At 36.9% G+C, this 19,835-nt stretch overlaps 1 protein-coding gene across 4 annotated transcripts in view; it reads right to left on the reverse strand.

The window, feature by feature from the left end:
- Positions 1–19,835, reverse strand: part of LOC119157487 (connector enhancer of kinase suppressor of ras 2-like) — a 214,629-nt gene that overhangs the window by 137,468 nt on the left and 57,326 nt on the right. For all 4 annotated transcript variants that reach the window (XR_005107546.1, XM_037408478.1, XM_037408479.1 and 1 more), the window contains exon 2: positions 4,363–4,526. Coding sequence is in view for 3 of the 4 variants with exons in the window: in XM_037408478.1 (XP_037264375.1) it covers positions 4,363–4,526 (164 nt within the window). In the remaining variant the exon portion in view is untranslated. The remainder of the gene's footprint in view (positions 1–4,362; positions 4,527–19,835) is intronic.

Here is a 19,835-nt window from a genome sequence, read left to right on the forward strand (position 1 = left end):
GATTTGAACAGCAACCCATGCTGACCTCAAAAGTACTCTTTTTTTCTTCTTTCCAATGTATTTTACTGTCTATCAAAGAATTATTTTCCCCAGGCCCTACTACTACTTCAGAGTCAGCCTTTGTGCAACTAGTCCTCCAATACGTATCGAGATTAGTATTTCAGCTTTAATAAAATTACAGTCCAAATCCTAAATGGCCTGTACTTTTTAGTCCACAGATGTTATTTAGGTCACTTCAAATAAATAATTGCAGAACAGTTTCTGACCACACTAGTAAAAAAGGACTTTGATGTTTAAGATAGGATTTTTTTTCCCCACAGCCATCATTCCACATTTTCTTCATAATTAAAACGCTGCTCAATAAGGTCTTTCTAGAATGGTCAAAGAATCGAAGCTGGAAAAATAGCCAACCTATGACTGTTCCTTTCACAGCACATAAATTTAGACTTGAGCAAACCCAAGAAAGTGCCAGAACTTCCTCTCCTACACTGAGAGATACTGTCACCTTTTACACTTAAATTTTACCCTTTCATAAACCAGATTATTCTATCATTTTATATTATTTAATTTTTATGGCAAACCATATATACTTCTATATCACTGTATTGTCATTTCCTTTATGTGCAGGTGTATTAAATGCTTTTATTTTTCCCTGTTCCAATTTCTTAGGTCTCCCTCTTTCCTACTGCAGTTCACCTTCTTCCTGTGTAGAGTCTTTTCTAGATAGGATTCTCATACGCCATCCCTTGTTAAAGAAAGCTCTGAATTCAGCTTTCTTTTGGAAGAAAAATTATGATCTTTGATTGTACATATTAGTAATAGCTTTTCCAAATTTATTTGGAAATAATATGATGGTTTGAATGAATTAACCAAGACACAATATTAGTTTGGGGTGGTTTTTTTGTGTTTATTTGTGATGTGGATATAAAACCATATTGAGGGCAAATGTGTAATAGTAAGACTTCCCTGCCTTTATTAATTTGCATTTGAGAGTCTAGCTAATAGGTGGTTTAGGACAAGGAAGAAGAAACACAGCAGGTAGCTCCTTTATTTTTTGTTTTCTTTTGCACTTAGAAACCCTCATGGGCCAGCACTTCGTTACGTATATGCTGTATAATGGTTTGCACCACTATGATAGAAGCAGAGGCGTTACTTTTTGATGTGTAATCCCAAACAACTACTCCTCCCCCAGCCCCCAAAAGCCAGTGGGCTGATGGCCAGGCCCTGGGGGAGCACATATGGAAAACATGGCATTGCAACATGCCCTTTGAGTGTGTTCCAAGAGCTTGAGCGAAGGCAATTTCTCTTGGTTTCCTGAAGCAACATAGCTGTTCTGCAGCTAAACTCATGACCAACATGCAGCTGAATTCCTGATGCATCACTGAGCCTAAGCTTACCTGAGAGATTTCTACAGTACATTAGAGATGCTTCTGTTTAAAGCGTTGCACAACCCGTGTAGCTAAGATGGAGTGGAACATCCTGCTAATACTGCCTGAAAGAAATAGGTCATGTAACTTGGACACTGCCAATTGCCAAACAGAAATCAATTAAGAAAACCATGTAAGGAAAAAAAATAAAATCAATGTTCATTGACATGGCCCAGCGAGTGGGTGACACGCAGAGTACAAAGTGGCACTGACACATATTGATATAAACAGGAGTGCAGCTTTCTGTGATCCAGATAGGAAGAAAACGCAGTGTATATAGCGTTGTAGATGCTCTGCCAGCACGTGATGGGGAACCATGTCATGCTGAATGGGGCAAATGGAGGGACAGAGGGAGGGAAACTACTGCTCCTGCTGTTACCACCCCTCCACATGTGGAATTTTAGAACAGACTGTTTGAATTGATGTTTCCTCTCATTTTTTCTCATAACAAGCTTAGAATTTTTTTTTTAAGTTTATGTATATATGAATCTACAAACACACTTACTTTGTACTCTATACACCCTGTCCATATATACAAATGCACACACAATGCATTAATGTATTGACATCTTACTGACTGGGGCTGTATTCCAGCTGCCCATAAACTGTATTAAGTTTGCTTGTAATGTAACTCAGGATAAAATAATGTAACTCAGGGTAAAATGACATGCTCCTTAAGACATTCAGATTAAAACTATTTTATGTGGTAGTTTCTATTTAGTGGCATAAAGAAAACACAGATAACCCTATAACCCCCCTGTTGTTTTTTTTTTTAGTTAGTTTTGAAATGTCTTTCTTTTGGGTTTTTTTAGATTGCTAGCCTAAAAATTCATTACATTATGAACTCAAATTCACAATTTTCACCAATCACTTCACCAGTCATCAGATTTTAGTGCAACAATCCATAAATGTTTCAAGATTCAGCACAGAATACGAATACAATTGTAGCATTTCAGAAGTGTATTCCAGTTGTTAATAAGGGCAGCATCAGATCTCCTACCATTCAATTACTGTCATTACTTTAAAATATTAAAGAGAAATTCTTAATGATTTTTGGTTACATAGATCAAAATTCCTGTAAATTACTACAGATTACAATTTTACTTAGTCTTGTAAAAGTTTTAGTTATGATCCTGTCTCATTAAGAAGCTGCAAGAATTGAAGAATGATGTGCATGGAAGCAAGGCAGAAATGTCAGAAGCAAGAGAATATCCCCAAGAGCAGAGCCGCAGGCAGCAGACTCACTCAGCAGAAAGTACATGGAATAAGCAGGGAGATAAAAATTTGGGGGTGGGAGGTGGGGGGGTGCAGCAGGCATTTTAGAGACAAAGTGAAAAAGGAAGGGTAAGGGTTTACAGGCAGGAGCCTAAATAAATGATACCAGGAGCTGGAAAATCCCCATCATGCTTTAAAAGAAAAAATAGGGTCATGAGACAGCACAGTAAGAGATGAGCTGCACTACTGACCAGCAGCAGGGCCAGCATTTAAGAGGTACAGTTTCTTTGTTTAAAAAAATAAATAATAATAATAATAAAGTCAGCAAGTGCCCATCAAGAGGACCCACTTGATTGAAAGGCATTCAGCTCTCAGAGGGAACTTCTTGGGTCTACTGTTTCTGACCAGTGTCAGGGCACACAGCACTGCATTGTTCTTTAGGTAACAAAGTTACCTTTTTAAAAAAACTTTTATACTTTTATAAATTACTTTTATATATTTAATATATATTTTTTTAATTTTGTATAAATATATATAATTTATAAATTTAAAATACTTTTATATATTACTTTTATAAAAAAACTGTAGGGTAGTTTGGTGCCTTTCATGCAGAAAAAAGTTTCCAAAACACAACAGTTTGTTGGGTTATGCAGCATGTACCTGTTTACAGGTATGGCTGCATCAAGGCCAAAAGCATTTCTCTAATTTGACATACATGTTTAGTTTGTAAGAGTAGAACTCAAGCTACATTAAGTATATTTTGTAATTAGAGGTACTTGCAAGAAGTATACGCATAATAAGAGGCACTTTGTACTCCTTTTTTCTTAGCAAGTGCATTTTCCCCCACTTTTTTTCTTTTTTACTGCTAAGTGCCAGTTTCCCGATTGGAGAGACTTTACCTTACCAAATTCCCACAGGATAACCTAGTTTATGCAAAAACAGAACTCCTGATAAAGTAGTAAAATAGTGGGACTGTCATATGTAATTTTACTATTTTATTTTTTTGGATTTCCAATATCCTTTCACCTGTTGACTTACACAAATAAGTTATTTTTTCTTTAGAATTAAGCTAATACATTACATTTTATTAGCTGGTAGAAGTTAAACAACAGAGGAAAAAAGAGTTTTCTGACATCCAATACTTAAGATGCTAACTGAATTAACCTGTTACATGAAAAAGGCGTCCTTCCGAATGCTTTCAGGTTGCTAAAAACACGAGACTTTAAATTGACACACGTCTGTACTTTAGATAAAGTCATTTTTATCATTCTAGTCTTGTCTTAAAGCTCATTTTAAACAATCTTCCAGCCTAATTGGCATTACTTTCTGGCTCCTTAGTACCATCCTTTTGAATGTTGGCATGGTTAGACCACTCAGGTCTACTTGGTTTAGTATAGTGTGGCAAATGTCAGTGAAATACAAGAGCATATGGCATATAATTAAAGAACCATATGGATGCCAGTAGTGATAGTCAACAGTATTTGACTGCAAGACCGAGAAAGTTAGAGGAAGAGTGATAAAAGATCCTAATACATAATCATAAACTGGATATATATAGTTTCTTTACAGCGGAAAGAACCTGCCACGTCTGTCCTTTAATGAAGCAAAGCCAGTATGTCTGTACCAGCATATGGCTGTAGGGTGCAGTCTAAATTATTTTAATTTTAGTTTGGAAATTCATAAACCCAGATTACGATGAGTGATGCAAGAAATCACTTACCAATGCACACAGCAGATCAACCGCTTCCAATATCAGTTCTTGGTGGCCAATGCGAGTGACTCCCAGTTCCTCAAGCTCTTGATGAGTGATGTGTAGCAGCTGCTCACCATTGATCTTTTCTCTCTCAAAATTTTTTATGTATTGTTGGAGGCAATCATCGAGGCCTATTTAAAAAAAGCCAACAACACATATTCAGAGAATGGAGACAAACGATAATAATTTGGTAATTCACAAATACAGAAATTTCTTGGAAGTCCAAGCATAATACCTTGTCTGGATCTACTATGGAAAATGTGCAAACAAATGATAATTTACCTTACATAGTATAGTTCATACTAATAAAAGAGAAAAGTTTATATTACTGACATTGTTTTCAACATTCTTAAATATTTTAATACTAATTTTAAACCTTGATGGTACTTACTAGGGAGATGGGGGAAGGACAAAGAAGCACAGAGAATGACATGACAGGGAACCTTTTTCTTACGATGTCATGAAGACTTAAATATGCTTAGCTTATGATAAGGAGATTATTCTTCCTGGTATTGGACTCCAAAGTCACACAGCGTGGCTGTTACTGATGAGGAAGAGTGGTTTTCAGGCTCAGTGACCACCCACACTAACTCTGCTATGTCCAGTGCCAATTTTTTTTTTCGAAGTCAAACTATCCAACTTTCTGAGTTTTGTTATAAACCTTCGATTAATAATACAGTTTTGCTCACGTACAAAGAATTATTCCATTTCACCCTGAAACTTGGTAAGGTAAGAATGACAGATTTGGTACCTGCCACATTGTTTCTCAGGCCAGAGAAGGGACTGATTAGCAAAATAAGTTGAAATATTTTTCCTTCCTGCAAGTCTGTTTCAGAACCACACATGCTTGAAGTTTCCAGATAGAACAATTAGCTGAACACAAAACTATTGAAAGCAAAGTTATGCAGAGTTCCCTGAAGGAAATCTGTCTAGAATTGTGCAACACTCAATGAAAACCTGATATGCATATAATTTTCTGGAGACCTAAAAAAAATCATTGTCAATACTACCATCTACTAAGTAGAGAAAGTAGAACACTTTGATTCTCAACTGTTTGTCCTACAATGAAGCAAGTAACTCCAAGATCCCTAAAAAGTACAGATATCCAGAAACCACAGAAACAACCAACTTGAGAAGTGAAGGAAGACAACTTTGATATAGCATAATTTCTACATGTAGCCTTCTATTAAATACACATGAAGTTATCAGTATGGTTGAATTAAGGAGAAAATGTGTACACAAGCACTAAAACACCACGTCTATAAAGACAAGGAAAGCAGTAGGCATATGAACAATATTGTTCTCATTTGTCTGTTTAAAAGTTCTCACATATGCAATATAAACAGAAATAAAACTAAAATATTGTCTTAATTTGCTGAATTACTAATGTAAGGAATCATAATTCTATCATGTACGTTAGTTGTTTTTTTTTTTGAAAGAGAAATTTATAGTTATTTTAACAGGTAATGAACCACAAAGGTCCTTCTAAGAACCAGGTGATACAATTTGGCAGTGAAGAACAAAACTATATTCCTCTCAAGCAGTACAGGAACCCTAAATGAGTTAAACAAGAGCATGAAGGAAGTTCACCGAGAACATGTTACAAAACTATGTTGCTGTCTATTATTTCTTTTACAAGCATACCTTCCTATATTAAATTATGTAATTCAATCTAATAAAACTGGTCTATTTCATTGTAATAGAAAATATTAGCTAAACACATTACTAACACGTGATATCCCAGCCTGACCCCAGTTAGTGTCCAGAGATGATTTTCTAAAAGTTACATGAGGACCTGGTCAGAATAACCAAACCAGCGGCTGGGGAAGTGAAAGCATGTGGAAACCAAAGTCAGAAAATGTGGAATTTAAAACTATCCTGTGGACAAAAATAGCTAATATTGTCCATGTTTTTCTATTCCCAGGGTTGTTAACAAAGTATCTGACAGAGATCTGACACCTTATATTTGGCATGCTGTATATTACCACATTAAATCTCAATTAATCCAACATAACTCAGTTGAGACACAAGGACCACGACAACATAAGAACTGAAAAAACCAAAACAATGTATTTGTCTTCTGTTCCACAAATACAAGGGGATATATTGTATTACCTTCAATTAACCTCTTTCAAAGTTATTCAATTATATACTCTGTATACTGATAGTCCTAAATTATGTTATAGTGCTCATCTATCATTGACCAAGTGACATGCACAGCATTATAATCACTTCTACATATATCCCATATATACATTGTATCCCATACAAAACGTCATATTTCATGTTGTTATTCATAAGCATGAGGTGGTTTAGGTTTTGGGTTGTTTTTGTGGGTTTTTTTACCAGCAGTCTGTAACTAATACCTAAGCCTTTTCTCTGTTCTGTGATGGTCTGCAAACAGGAGACTATTTCTCTGTGCCTATTAATGTTTTTAAATGATTTAATGAATGACTTTAAGTATATTTCAGTCTGGAATGGTTGAAAACTGGTCACTGCAAGTTCTGCATTCATTATTTAACATCTTAAATTCAGAGCCATTACACATTTCTGTTCCATGCTTGCTCAAGAACAAATATTAGAAACAATTTCAGAAGAAATTCCAAAACCCATGTGTTCCAGATTTGCTTTTTTTGCCTAAAACTTATCAGAAGTCGTCACTGAAACTGATAACAGAAATGAAATTATTTTGAACTGAAGCAAATTAATTTAAAAATTTAGTATCAGTGGCCACAAATAAGCATTTGTACTATTCAAAAAGATTTAGAAAATACCACATGAACATGACAACCTATGAAAACAGTGCAGCCAGATGTATTAAATGTACCTTTGTGCCAGAGAGAATGTATGACAGAAGAGCAAAATATGAAATTTGTATTATTCATACTGCTCTATAATAGCTCCCCAGGGCATCCTTAGAAGACGTTTACTTAATGGTGCAAACAGTATGGCAGTTGACAACAGAATACAGAAATATATCATTAAAGGACCGGGCTGTCTCATAGCATGACACCACCTAATAAATAAACAGACAAAAAAAAGAAGCATTTGTCCGTTGCTCTCTGTTTGTCTATCTCGGAGCTAGGTATTGTACTCCATTGTTCCTTTCTCGCGATACACAAATTTGTGTTTGCTAAGTGTGAGCTGTTACAGAGCAAGAATTTAGCTATCAGTAGTTTCATGCTTTATTATCATGGCTATAATTGTTTTTAGCATGAAAATATCAAAGATGCAATTAGAAAGAGTACAGAATGAGATCATTTTGACTCACCACAAGCTAAATGGAGTATTTATTTCCTCAAGCCACTTAGGCATCATTACTGCAATCTTTATGCAATTTTCTCAATATAATTTCTGTTTACAGATAAGACAAACTAGTTAAGATTCATAAATGCAGAGAAGTAGTGGGCATTAACTCTGTTCTATATGTAGGTAAATAAAATTAAACCACAATTTCCTAGTTACACAGGATCAGTGTCAGGCAAGAAACAGGCTTGCAGTTCTATTTCTGCACAATCTTACTTTTTTGGGGTACAGTTTGTAACTAATATATCCTTCATAGTGCAACGAATTAATTCAAGGAACAGGGTTTCAACATCTATGCTTTCTTTTAAAGCTGAGACTTAACATCCATGATTAAAAACCTGCCCTATTGTCACTTTTGATTCTTAAGTAAAAGAAAGCTTATTCCATCCACATGGACTAGGAACACTTTATTTCTGCATTCAAAGAGCAGAGGAAACCCAAGCATCTCCGATCTGTTGACTGCAAGCTATGATTGTGTAAATAAGGCATGTAGTAAATTGCCTAAATCAAGGAAACATGAAAAAGAAAGGAGGCAGAAAAAGGGTGAGGAGAAAGGGTGGGAAAAGAAAAGCGAGTTGGCTTTAAAAAGCTTATTTTCAGGACTGCATAATTAAGAAAAAAGAATCTTTGAAACAACAAAGCAAACCAACAAGTTCTAAAAAAAATTCTCTGTAGAGCTAGCTAAAATAAGGTTTAAGCATTGACTCAGAGCCAGCATTATAAAAGAGATGCTACATATTGTGGGCAATAAGGCTCAGGAGATTAAAATGAATCTTTCCACTGATGTCAACAAACGTCAGGTTTGTCTCACATTAATAACACAGACATAGCTGCCGTGTTATGTAAAGATCTGTCCCTTCCTCTCTCATGTTAGATATTGAAAGGAAATTACTATAAAAATAAATGAAGGAAAAGCACAATTTGTTGCGTTCTATGTAGGAAGTCAAATTTTGCAGACAGGGCAGCTCCCACAGAGGAGAAATGTGGTGACAATAACTTTGTCAAGTGTGATCCATTTACAAAAGAAGAGTAATTTCTAAGTTTAAAAGTCCGTAATTTCCAGTTCTTCATAAATGTCTCAATAAATCACATTTATTCACTATTTTTTTTCATATATTGTAATGGATTTTTGTTACTTATTGTAAATTATGCTTGCTTCGTAATCTATCCTAAAAATTCCTGACCAAATGATGGTTTTGTTCATGCTACATCATTATTCCCAGAGGAAAGCATACAGCAGCCAGCTGGAACAACAGAACACCGGCTGTGAAATGGAGGGGTTATGGGGAGGGTAGCAGGAGAGGTCCTCGCCAGTTCAGCTTGTCACAAACATGACTGTTCTCTCAAGGCGATTCTTCAGACAGAAGAGGGTATGCAAAACTATATGCTCTGTTACAGAAACTCAACATTGCTCATTCTGCTTTTAGGGCCTAGGATGAAAGAAAAGGAAACCAGCTCAGTGGAAATGCATTTACCACTCCTGCCTTCTGCAGTTTAGCACTGATGCAAGTGTTGTGGTCCAGTTATAGCCAGTTTGGCAAGGAAGTCAAAACTACTTTGATTAAAGGTCTGAGAAAGTATTTAACATTTTTCATAATTAAAATAATTTGGAAAGAAAAAGCACATAGCAGAATACTAAAATTACAATTGCACAAAGGGTTATACAAACCACAACTGTGAGGAATAGATGTGTCTGTGGAATCTGGGTCTAAAGGATAAAACCTGAAAGTCAATGGAATGATCTCAGTTTGGTCAGAAGGATTACACTTTGGTCTGTCAAGAGCAAGTTAATATTCCTATTAACGAATCTCATTTGACTAGTAAAAGCTATACAACTATCACATCTCTGTTGCTGCAGAATGGTGACTTGGGAAAAATCAATAAATCAAAGCAAAATGGGACAAAACCAATTTTCAGATGTTGTTGTGCTAGATGTCAGAGGAAATCCACTACCACTGCAGTGTCCTTCGGTGAAGCTAAATGCCAAAGCTGACTGCATCTGTGTGTGAGAGCAGGTACCTTGTAGAATATGACCACAGCGCACAACAGGAGCATGCCTGCACCAGGAGCATGAGCTGAGTTGTGATCATCTAATAATTCAAAAGAAAACTGATTGTACTGAAACTAAAGGGTGACAAGGACAAAAAAACCAAAAATACCAAAAACAAAACAAACAACAAACCAGAACACTGCAAAGAAGGGAACAGAAAAAATAAGACAACCAGAAACTGTGCATGCTTTGAGAAAAGGCATACAGAGGAAGACTGCTGAAGTAGATTTGGAACTTTAAGAAAAAGAAACATATTGTTTGATTCCTGCTGGTTTCTGCAAGTGACCTTGCACATGACCTCCAGATAAACAGGACTGCACCTGAGACACCTTGCCTGATTCCCCCAATGGCTTCTCTTCCTAGGCAAAGCAACCTGAAAGTCCTGAGAATTAGCTATTCATTATTAGAAAACACCTGAAGGAGACTTAATTTCTGTGCTTGAAATTATCTGATTAATTCAGAAAGGCAGCACAAACTTCTGCCCTGTCACAATCTTCAGCTTACATATGCAGATCTGCTTAAATATGTCCAGTTTAACAGCATCTACAGGCTTAGTCCAAGTAGTTACAGAAAGTGAAAAAGTTAGTTTTGTTTTGTTGTTTGTTTTGGTGGGGATTTTTTTAGTTGTGGGGTTTTTGTTTGGGTTTTTTTTGTTTAGAAATGGTATTTTCTATATAAAGCAATATTTACCAGCTAGCTAGAAAGATCTGGAAGCAATTGACTGGTTGGCTAACAAAGTAGTTGGAAATTGTATGTCTTCTCCCAAGTGTAATTTTATTGAATACACACATCAGTTCATGGGTGCTCCTGATCAAAAACCCCTTCGATTTATGACATTGGGCTTAGGCACAGTGGATTTTCTCCTATTCTTACATAATTTCTAACAGTGAAAATCATCAGGTGGATATTTTTTGTCAATGGTGTTAAAATCTTTTTAAGAATTATTCAGTCCAAATAAAGAAAAGGCATAACCCTCAGGACCACGTTCACAGTAAGCTGACTTTCCAATACCAGCTACTTGTTCTTAAGCCCTTTCATGAGGAAAAAACCTCTTAGAGTGCCTGGAGAAAAGCACATACCCCCAAAATTCAGAAAGAGACAAAGGGAATGTGCTTGAAAACAGTCTAACACACCAAGCTTGGATCATTTCATACCTAAACTTTCCTGAAGTTTAGAGTCTATCTAAAAACTAGAGTATCATGCAGCATTTTGCATCTTTAAGCCTACTTGTTACAAACCTGATCCGCAGCAATATAGTACCTAGATTATGACATTTCATACAAAAACTACATTAAAAATCACAAGTCATGGCAGGAACACACAAGCAAGGGAAAAGGAAAGAATTAAGATTAATCTGAAAAATAAAATCCCTTGATTCTGGCATTATCTGACCTTTAAATGCTTGACTGTGCAAGTATAATGTTTAAATGTTGCTTCCCGGATGAGTTTCCTCTTAGTCACTATAATATTCAGAGATACAGATGGATGTTTTACATGCAAATACAGGCAGACTTCTGCTGCTTGAATTTACAGATCCATCATCTACATGAACAGGAACTAGAGCGGGATGAGTGCTTTGAATGACTTTCCCAGACATCCACAGACCCAGGCTTAAAAGCAGATTGGGCTTTACTGGACATAAACTCTTCCACTTGTCTCAGACCACTGGCTAAGACTGTGCAGGTCCACACGCCACTTGTCTTGCTCCTGTTCTACTCTCCTGAGGGCCAGGCTCCACATCTGCCTCGTCAGACCCCCTGCAGACATGCTCAAGCACCAGCGCGCAGCCAGCGCTGCTGGGCTCTTGTCCAGCCAGACCAGTTCTCTGACCTTCATCCTTCCATTCAGAGGGCTCCCTTCCCCTCAGCCTCTCTGGTCCTCAACCTGCAGCTCCATCCCACACGCCAGCCAAGGTCTCAATACCCCCAGTTACAAGCATCTTTACCCTCCTCATTCCTAAATCACAAAATTCTCAGATTTTCCCCTAGCAAAATCCTGTCTATCTTCAACGCCCTTCATTTACTGCTGGCTTCCATTTCCAAATGTCACATTTTCTCTCCTTCCACACTATCCCTATTCTTGTATTTTCTTAGGCAGTTTCATCTCCTCTGCACCAGCAGGGAAGCAGTTTTGTAAGGACACAAGCTGTAGGGAGATGGAAACATCCAGCCTCGGTTCCTCTTCTCTCCCCAGAACAGGTCAGAGCTTTACCTGCAATGACACATCTCCTCAGACACTCAGACCTTTTACAAAAGTGACATGATCATCAAGAAATGTACGAAATCCATAGCAAGTTCCTAAGTATATGAATACCTTTTTTATTTCCCCTCCAAAGTGTCCTCTGAATAAGGGCAAACATCACAGCCAGTTCACCAAGAGTGCATGTCTGCAACACAAACCAGACTCCCAGATTCTATCTCATGTGCAAAATGAATGGGAATACTACTGTAGCTGTAGTGGGAATCATCGTTGTAACTTATTATTTATTATCTTTCATATTTATATTTCATACACAAAATATATTATTTTTATATTATTTTTCTTATTTTTAGCATGGCCAAAGCAACAGGCTTTCCTATAATCTCAGCGTCTATAATCACAATCTCTTCTGGGCAGCAGTTTTCCAAGGTAAGTATATTATCAAGAAAAAAGCTGTGCTTAAATTACCAATATTTTAAGAGTTCAGAGCATCTGAGAGGTTTTGTAGGAGGATGTGTCAAAAAATATTAATAACAAATGAACAAACTGCTGCACTTATAAAATTTGATTTAATGATACGCCATCACCTTTAAACTGACATTCTTATATATGAAGTAAATAATATAGTTCTGCCTTCATTACCTATGAATGAATAATAGGAATTGAAGACATTCTAACTTTTCCTCAAAAACTGACAGGTGGTGTTGAGCTGTGGTATTCGCACAGAAGCAATAAAAAACATTTTCAAGAAGCTTGCTGGAGCTAGACCCAACTTTGAAGATGTTTCTGGAAGCAAAGCGTTCACCCAGAAAATGTATCATATTTTCAGACACAAGTGCATGCTCCTTGCTGTCACATTTCACAACCATCTTAACCTCAAGATATGTCACTGATGTTACTACTCATGAGTTTCCTATAAAAGTGATAACAAAACAGAAGCATCTTTACTATCGCTCTGTGCTAATGAAAATTTAAGTCTTTCCTTAGCCTCATTAATTTTCTCCTTGATAAAGATATAACAGCCTCCAGACATTTTTGAAGCAGCATGGCTGAAGAATGACCTGGAAGCGCTAGCAAGTCTCTAAAAGCCAGCACATTCATACCTCTCATTTATTTGGTTATATGCTTCCTCATTCCAGTGTGACTAAGCCATGAATACTTGGACCGTGAATCTGCCTCGTTACATTTATTTTAAAAGAGAACTGCTTTGGCCAAATGCAAGGCAAGTGCTTCTATCTATCTCCTGCACTGGACTTGTGTAACACGTTGCTTTACTTTTGCAAGGCAGACTTTGATGAGAATCTCTTCTGGCAGAAGTGCTGGTTCCAACTTGGAGCAGTACCCTTGTACATCCTGCTCCCTGTGCTTCGTACAACTCCGTGTGCCGCTGTGAAGTGAACTGGGTCAGAAAGTGCTCTCTGTTAACTGCACTCCTTTTTGTTACCAGCTATTTTTAACTGCCACAAATGAGGTGGAATACACCAGTGGATGAACAAGCAGATGCTTAAGTTGGCACAACTGCCAACATACATGCTTTTCAAGCTACACCATAAGAAAGCCAGATTTGATAGATCTTAGTTTTCCCTGTTACTTGCTGAGATGGCAAACTTACAATCACCATCCCAGGCATTGCTCCAGACATCCTGAAAAGCACATCAAAATTTTAAAAATCTTTTAGGATTAGCTAAAAAGACAATATAAAATAAATTCACAAGGCCAAAAATAGATTCATATTTAGGAGAATCTTCTTGATTTATACTCAAACCAAAATGCAGAACCAGTGCAATTACATTCTCAAATCTCTTTACCCAGTCACGAAAAAGCACAGATCTCTGTGTCAGAACAGTTCTGGTGATGACTGAACATCTCTAGGATCAGTAATAACAGTGAGAAAAAATATCTACCCCGCATACATGAGGGGTAGTGATGTTTAGAAGCTGAGAATTGATGCCATCAGGTCTCATATTCCTCCTTTTTGCAGTAAGTGCCAAAGGTTGTCTTATATCCCTGGGTTGGAGGGCAGTGGTGGCGGTGATTCAGGGAGCCTGTTCCAGTTCTGTGTCCAAGACGGTGCATGCAATAACCACTAACCTGCTGCCAAAGGTGACAGGGGCGGGGGTTTCACAGCATAATGAAAACAAAACATCAAACCAAATGCCAGCAACAAAAAGGAACCGTTCTTAGGTGGAAAGAAAAACAAGTATCATTTCCTTCACTACAGCCTAAGCACGCAGAGATGAGTTTGAGACCCCTGTTGTCTCCATTCTAGAAAGGTCAGCAACTCTAATGAGGAAGGAACTGCATTAAACATGTGCTTATATACAAGGACTTATTTTAAAAGCAGAAGTACTAGAACAAATAAATAGAATTGAAAGCTCCTTTCTCCAGCTTCTGAGGATTCATCCGTGTTGCACTCCCCACATGAGTCTTAACCACAGACAGACTCTCAAAAACCTAATTTGATATCATACAAAACCAATCAAAACTATCACGCCAAACAAGTTTTTGCACAAGTAATACAGAGATATTCCCCATTTGTCTCTGTCTTAAATGTAAAGAAAACAAAAATGCTGAAGAGATAGGTAACAATTCTGTATGAGCTAATCAATAGAAAGAAAAAAGTACCTTGTCATATAAAATTCATATAATCATAAGGCAGACGTTTCAAGTTAGGTGAAATTAATCCTGGCCTAAAAGTATCTCTGATGAGCTTGCAATAGGGCTCTATATTAAATTCAGTTCATAATCATATTCAAAAACATCCAGGCATAGTGTCACAAATGCTTCAGAACACCAATTTCCCAGACAAAACATGTATAAACTGAATTTTTCTGAGGCATATGTGTGGCTGCAAAATTTTATCAACAAAATAAACTTGTAACAGGATAGCCAGAAGCCCCAGATTGCATTCTCTGTCAGCAAGCGCTAATACTTGCAAAGCTGAGCAGTGATAAAGAGCTGACACAGAATAACCAAACAAGAAGTGCTACAGATCTTTCAGTGCAAATATGTATTAATTATTGTTTTGACTCCACTGACATATTTTACTAAAAAACAGAGATACCAAAAGAACAGCCAGATCCAGTGTAAGCACTTATAGTGAAAAGCCCAAAAAATAAGGTTTCTGCTCCATGCAATTTCTTCAGCCACAATGAGTCTGTGACCTAATTCACAAGTAATAGTTTAAACACCTGCAAGATATAAATTCTACAAGTAGAAGGTGGCCTTGGCAATTCCTGACACAGTTCTTCGCATAGTTGCCAAAAATCACTGGGAAGCTGCTTTCAGATTGCTGTAAGAAATAAAGAGGTTAAGATTTGGGTTTTTTTCAGGGACATTCAGAAGCTTTGGTAATAGCATCTGTTAGTTAACAGCTTGGCAAAGTTCAGCCCCAGCTGATATGGAGTTTCATACACACTTCTCTCTCCTTTTTCTTTCAAGGAAACACTGAAGATGTCATGTGCACTGCAGCTCTTGTTTATACTGTCCTGGTGACTCTATAAATCTGGATTATTTTAAATTAGGTTCTTTACTTAAGCAGTTTGGAGGAATTAGCTCTAGCAATTAGCTGTTAACTCATTTAAAAGTCAGGAAGCTGTCAGGAATTGTTGATTAACTGTTAGAAAATTCCCAGAGTAGGAATTAATATTTTTATTGATACAAATTATGTGAAACTAGCAAAAGCAGGCAAATGGGAAGAAATCATGGAAAAAAATCACGCCATAAATCCTATTGAACAAAGAAGCTTTTCTCTTTCCTTACATTTACCCATTTTTATTCTACATATTTATGTTACGTTATGATGCCAAATTTATTATGGTTGTTATTGAACAGAATGTGCGCTAGAAATTTTTATTCACTACCACTTTTCATGCAGAATCAGATTAAGACAGATTAAGTCTCTGGCTACAACTACATGATGAAAAATATTACTACATCTTAAATCACTATTGTCCTGTGCTTTAAGTCTGAATTCTAAATGTTTTGCTATTTGATCTGGCCTTAGCTCATCCAAGATTAAATACTTCTATGAAGTAACATGAAACAGGCAAGAATTTATCATATCTAAAGAAATATATACCCAAAAGTCCATGAATTAAATATGACAGCTCAGTGTATAAGGAAGTTTTAAACCACCCAGCAAAGTTCTTGATAATTCTGTTTAAAAAAAAAGTAAAATCAAGTGGTTACAAAACATTTCAAAACCCATAGGATATCACTCACTCATATGCTTGGAATATTACTTTTTAATATACCTAAAATGATTAAATCTTTTGCATGGCAGCATGTAAAAAAGGGACATAGGTCAGGACCTAGCACCCAAAATTTAAATCTGTTTGACAAGGAAGGATCAGACCAAAAGTATGACAGAGTTCCTGCCCAGACCAAAGCACTGTTGCAGCTGTAGAGCCCACTCTGCCAAAGGATAACACGGGAGAACTGAAACATAGTTCCTGGATCATTCCTGATTATTTTTCTGTTCTTTATAAGTAAATGGTTTGAGCTTTTTCCTCAAGACATCAGCCAATCAGCCAAGGAATAAGAGATATGTAGTAGTACTATGTCAGTAACAAGAGCTGTCCATAAAACCTGTAAATAAAGCTGCTGGTGAAAAGGTAAATGTATTAATTCAGTAACAAGACAGACCCAACAACCCAGAGCAATGCACTGTATTAACTGAGCAGGATAAATTAATTCTGTCAGCAAAAGCAGCACAATATAAAATAATTTCCAGGGGCATTCCTCACTGTTTCTCAGGGAGCAGGAGCTCAGTGCAGCAGCCTTCTAGCTATTCCCATTCCAGCAGCCATTCCCAGTAAAGTCTCAAAAAAAGCACCTTTTCTAGTTTACTCCATTTTATTTTTCATATATGCCAGAGAAATAAACATGGAGAGCCATTAGGGGTTAGTCAGTTCCTTAAGCCACACTTGGGAAGCAGTTTGCTCCTGTCACCACACTTCCCTGTCACACCTGATATCACCATCACAGGCAGGAGGCCACGGCAGACAGACACACTTTAGGAGTCATCTTCTGGTCTTTGGGCACATCCCTGAGATAATATGGCTGGGAAGTTCAAGCAGGACCAAGTATGCAACAGGTAACAGAAACAGTCCATTACTGGGAACAGTGAGTATACAAGTAAATTAAAGAACTACAGGTTTCTCTATAAGAGAAGATAGCCATGACAAAAAAATAGAAGCAGGGAAATAAGACTGAGATAATCCAAAAAGGTCAGAAGAGTGAACTAGATGTGACTTTCATATATGCATGAAACATTTTGTCTTCAAACCATCACATGATTAGCTTTTTCTAAACTGCCATTTTCCTGAACTTCCAGTAATAATGACATGAAACAGACAACTTCATTTCTTAGGATATTACTAATTCTCAGTGAAAATGCATTGTGTCATCTATCGCTGCAATTGGTTTTTCTTGTCATATCATTTGGTAAGTAAATAGGTAAATCTGGCTGCTCCAGTCTCTCCCAGCAAATACAGAAAAAGCTCAGTGCATCCTGGATCCAAGAGTTTTTCTCTTCCTAACTTTTGTTTTTATTAAAATGTTTGTTAGTGAAAGCAAAAGGAAAACTTGAAAAGCTCTTAACATGAGTGCCACAATATGTAATTTATAAAGGAAATGATGCCATTTATAATAAAGGGTTTCAGCCCACAACTCCTGATGAAGCACTTACAAACAGGCTATAGCAGAGGGCTTGCAGACTCAGGAAAGTGCTGGATGAGCAGGGCTACTTGGAGGAATTCGTTACGCAACCAGCCCGTGGCATAGTCAATCAAAAGAGCAGGCAAAGAGCAAATGTAACTTGGTTGCTAATTCTACAGACCACAGCAAAATTTCAGGCTGCTTGATCACTAAGAGGATTTAGCAAACAGTAAGCTACAATTTGCTTCTTCGCTATCTGGAAATGGAAGCCCAGTACAGCTGCGTTAAGAGGATTGTACAGGTAAAGGGTGGCAACTTGCATCTTCACTTTAGCCAGAAGCATAGATGCATTTTTATGGGTGGCATAAGAGGATTTGATTAGTAGTTTTACTTGCTGTTGTGCTGTAATTGTGTTGTGCTTTTCCAGATGATGCACAACTTCAGCTCAGTATGGTCCTAAGAGGAACAAGCCACCCTTCCCACGCACACACAACCCCAGTTCCCCAAACCCCAACCACAGCAGAAACTGTTTATACAAGCTGAACCTGAAGCCCAGGCTTTTTGAATCTCAGTCCAAAAAGCAAAATATGTACATTAAAAAAAAAATATGGATTCAGTTGTGTGAAATCATTTCAGGTTGCACTATTCACATACTGCTGCTTTAGGGAAAAAACAACACAAGCTTAATTTTATCTTTTAAAAATTAAATACTAAGCATGTTATTTCCCTGAAGCAAGCACAAACTGTTGATAATTTTGAAACTGAAAAAGCATGTTATTATTTTTCACAGTTACATATAAGATACATTATAATTCTTGCTTTTAAATGCTTTAAAGATAACCACCTCAAATAAGGCATCTCTATCATCATATCCCTCCCTAGTCCATGGTCTCTGTAATTGAAAATTTAAAGAGTACCAGAAACAAAAGGTGTCATTTTGATCTCAAATACAGTAGCTGTTTACGATTGAATGTGGATTTTTCCTTTATTATCCTTTTATCAGATAAACTACACTTGAGAATGTAACTTGTCAGGTAACTTGATAATGTAGATTGACAGCACTACTCAGTGTTTCTTTTCCCTAAAAATGTCAAATTGGGACTGGAAAAATTCATATTATAATAAACTTTAAGACACATCTACATGTTATTTGCTCACTGTGACCAGTTTGGAATCCCCAACTTAAAAAACAAATCAGATGCCACAAACTTGTTAAAAATTATTTACGAAAGTTTAATGTCCTTGACTTCAGTAATTTCCAGGGACAGGATGAGAAATTTGTATTTCCTCTAGAGGGCTTCAGGTTCTATATTATTTCACAAGTTATCTAAGTTATATTGCGCCAAGTGACTGCACTACTAAGGCTCAGATAGAATATCAATGAAACTGATTCCTTCTGCTCTGAAAAAAAAAATATCTTGATTAGTTAAGTGCCAAGATAACACTGATGATCATGTCATGGCTGGTGTCCTCACTTTCCAATACCACTACCTGAAAAAATGAGATGGAGGCTGGTTATATGACTATTTTTACTAGAAATGCTGAAGATCATTTTCATGAAGTTTTCTTGGAATATTGTTTCCTATGGAGAGCCAGACCTTTCTTTAAATATTATTTTAATACCACAGGAACATTAATTTAGAATTTAACTAGACATCATAAAGCAATGCATATACAAACCTCATATACTAAAGTATTATTTTACTTTTTCAGTATGTCTGTATTGCGGTAATCTTGCTAACCAAGTTCCTGATTTAAAGAATGTATACACTAATAAGGAATTTAAGTAAATTTGAAGTCCCAGACTTTAATCACCTTACTGTCGCAGCATTTCCACATCTGCCACTGAAGCCCTAGGCCTGATCAGGCAAGATGGCTTTGTGCTATAGTTTGTCTTTATTTCTCTCTCTGTTCTTTTGCAAAGCATGTCCTTTACATGTCTATCTGACTACTCAGCCACTATGTTGTTCACTACCTCTCAGCAGCTCTTACTTTTCGAGTATCTGATGTGTCAACTACACTTCTAAAGATGATATGTTTCTTATATTTTCAGATATAAAAGTGTCACTAAAGGTGCAGTTCCATAATGGGCTTCAGCCAATTTCAGACCATGCTGCTGCCAAGAGAGGCAACAACTTTTCCTCCCCCCTCCTCTTGTATTGGCATTTGTAATTTTATGGCAGCACAGTGAATCAGATCAGCCTGTTTCAGCAAACTGAAGGTG

The sequence above is a fragment of the Falco rusticolus genome, chromosome 14 (genome assembly GCF_015220075.1).
Source record: "Falco rusticolus isolate bFalRus1 chromosome 14, bFalRus1.pri, whole genome shotgun sequence".
NCBI lineage: Eukaryota > Metazoa > Chordata > Aves > Falconiformes > Falconidae > Falco > Falco rusticolus.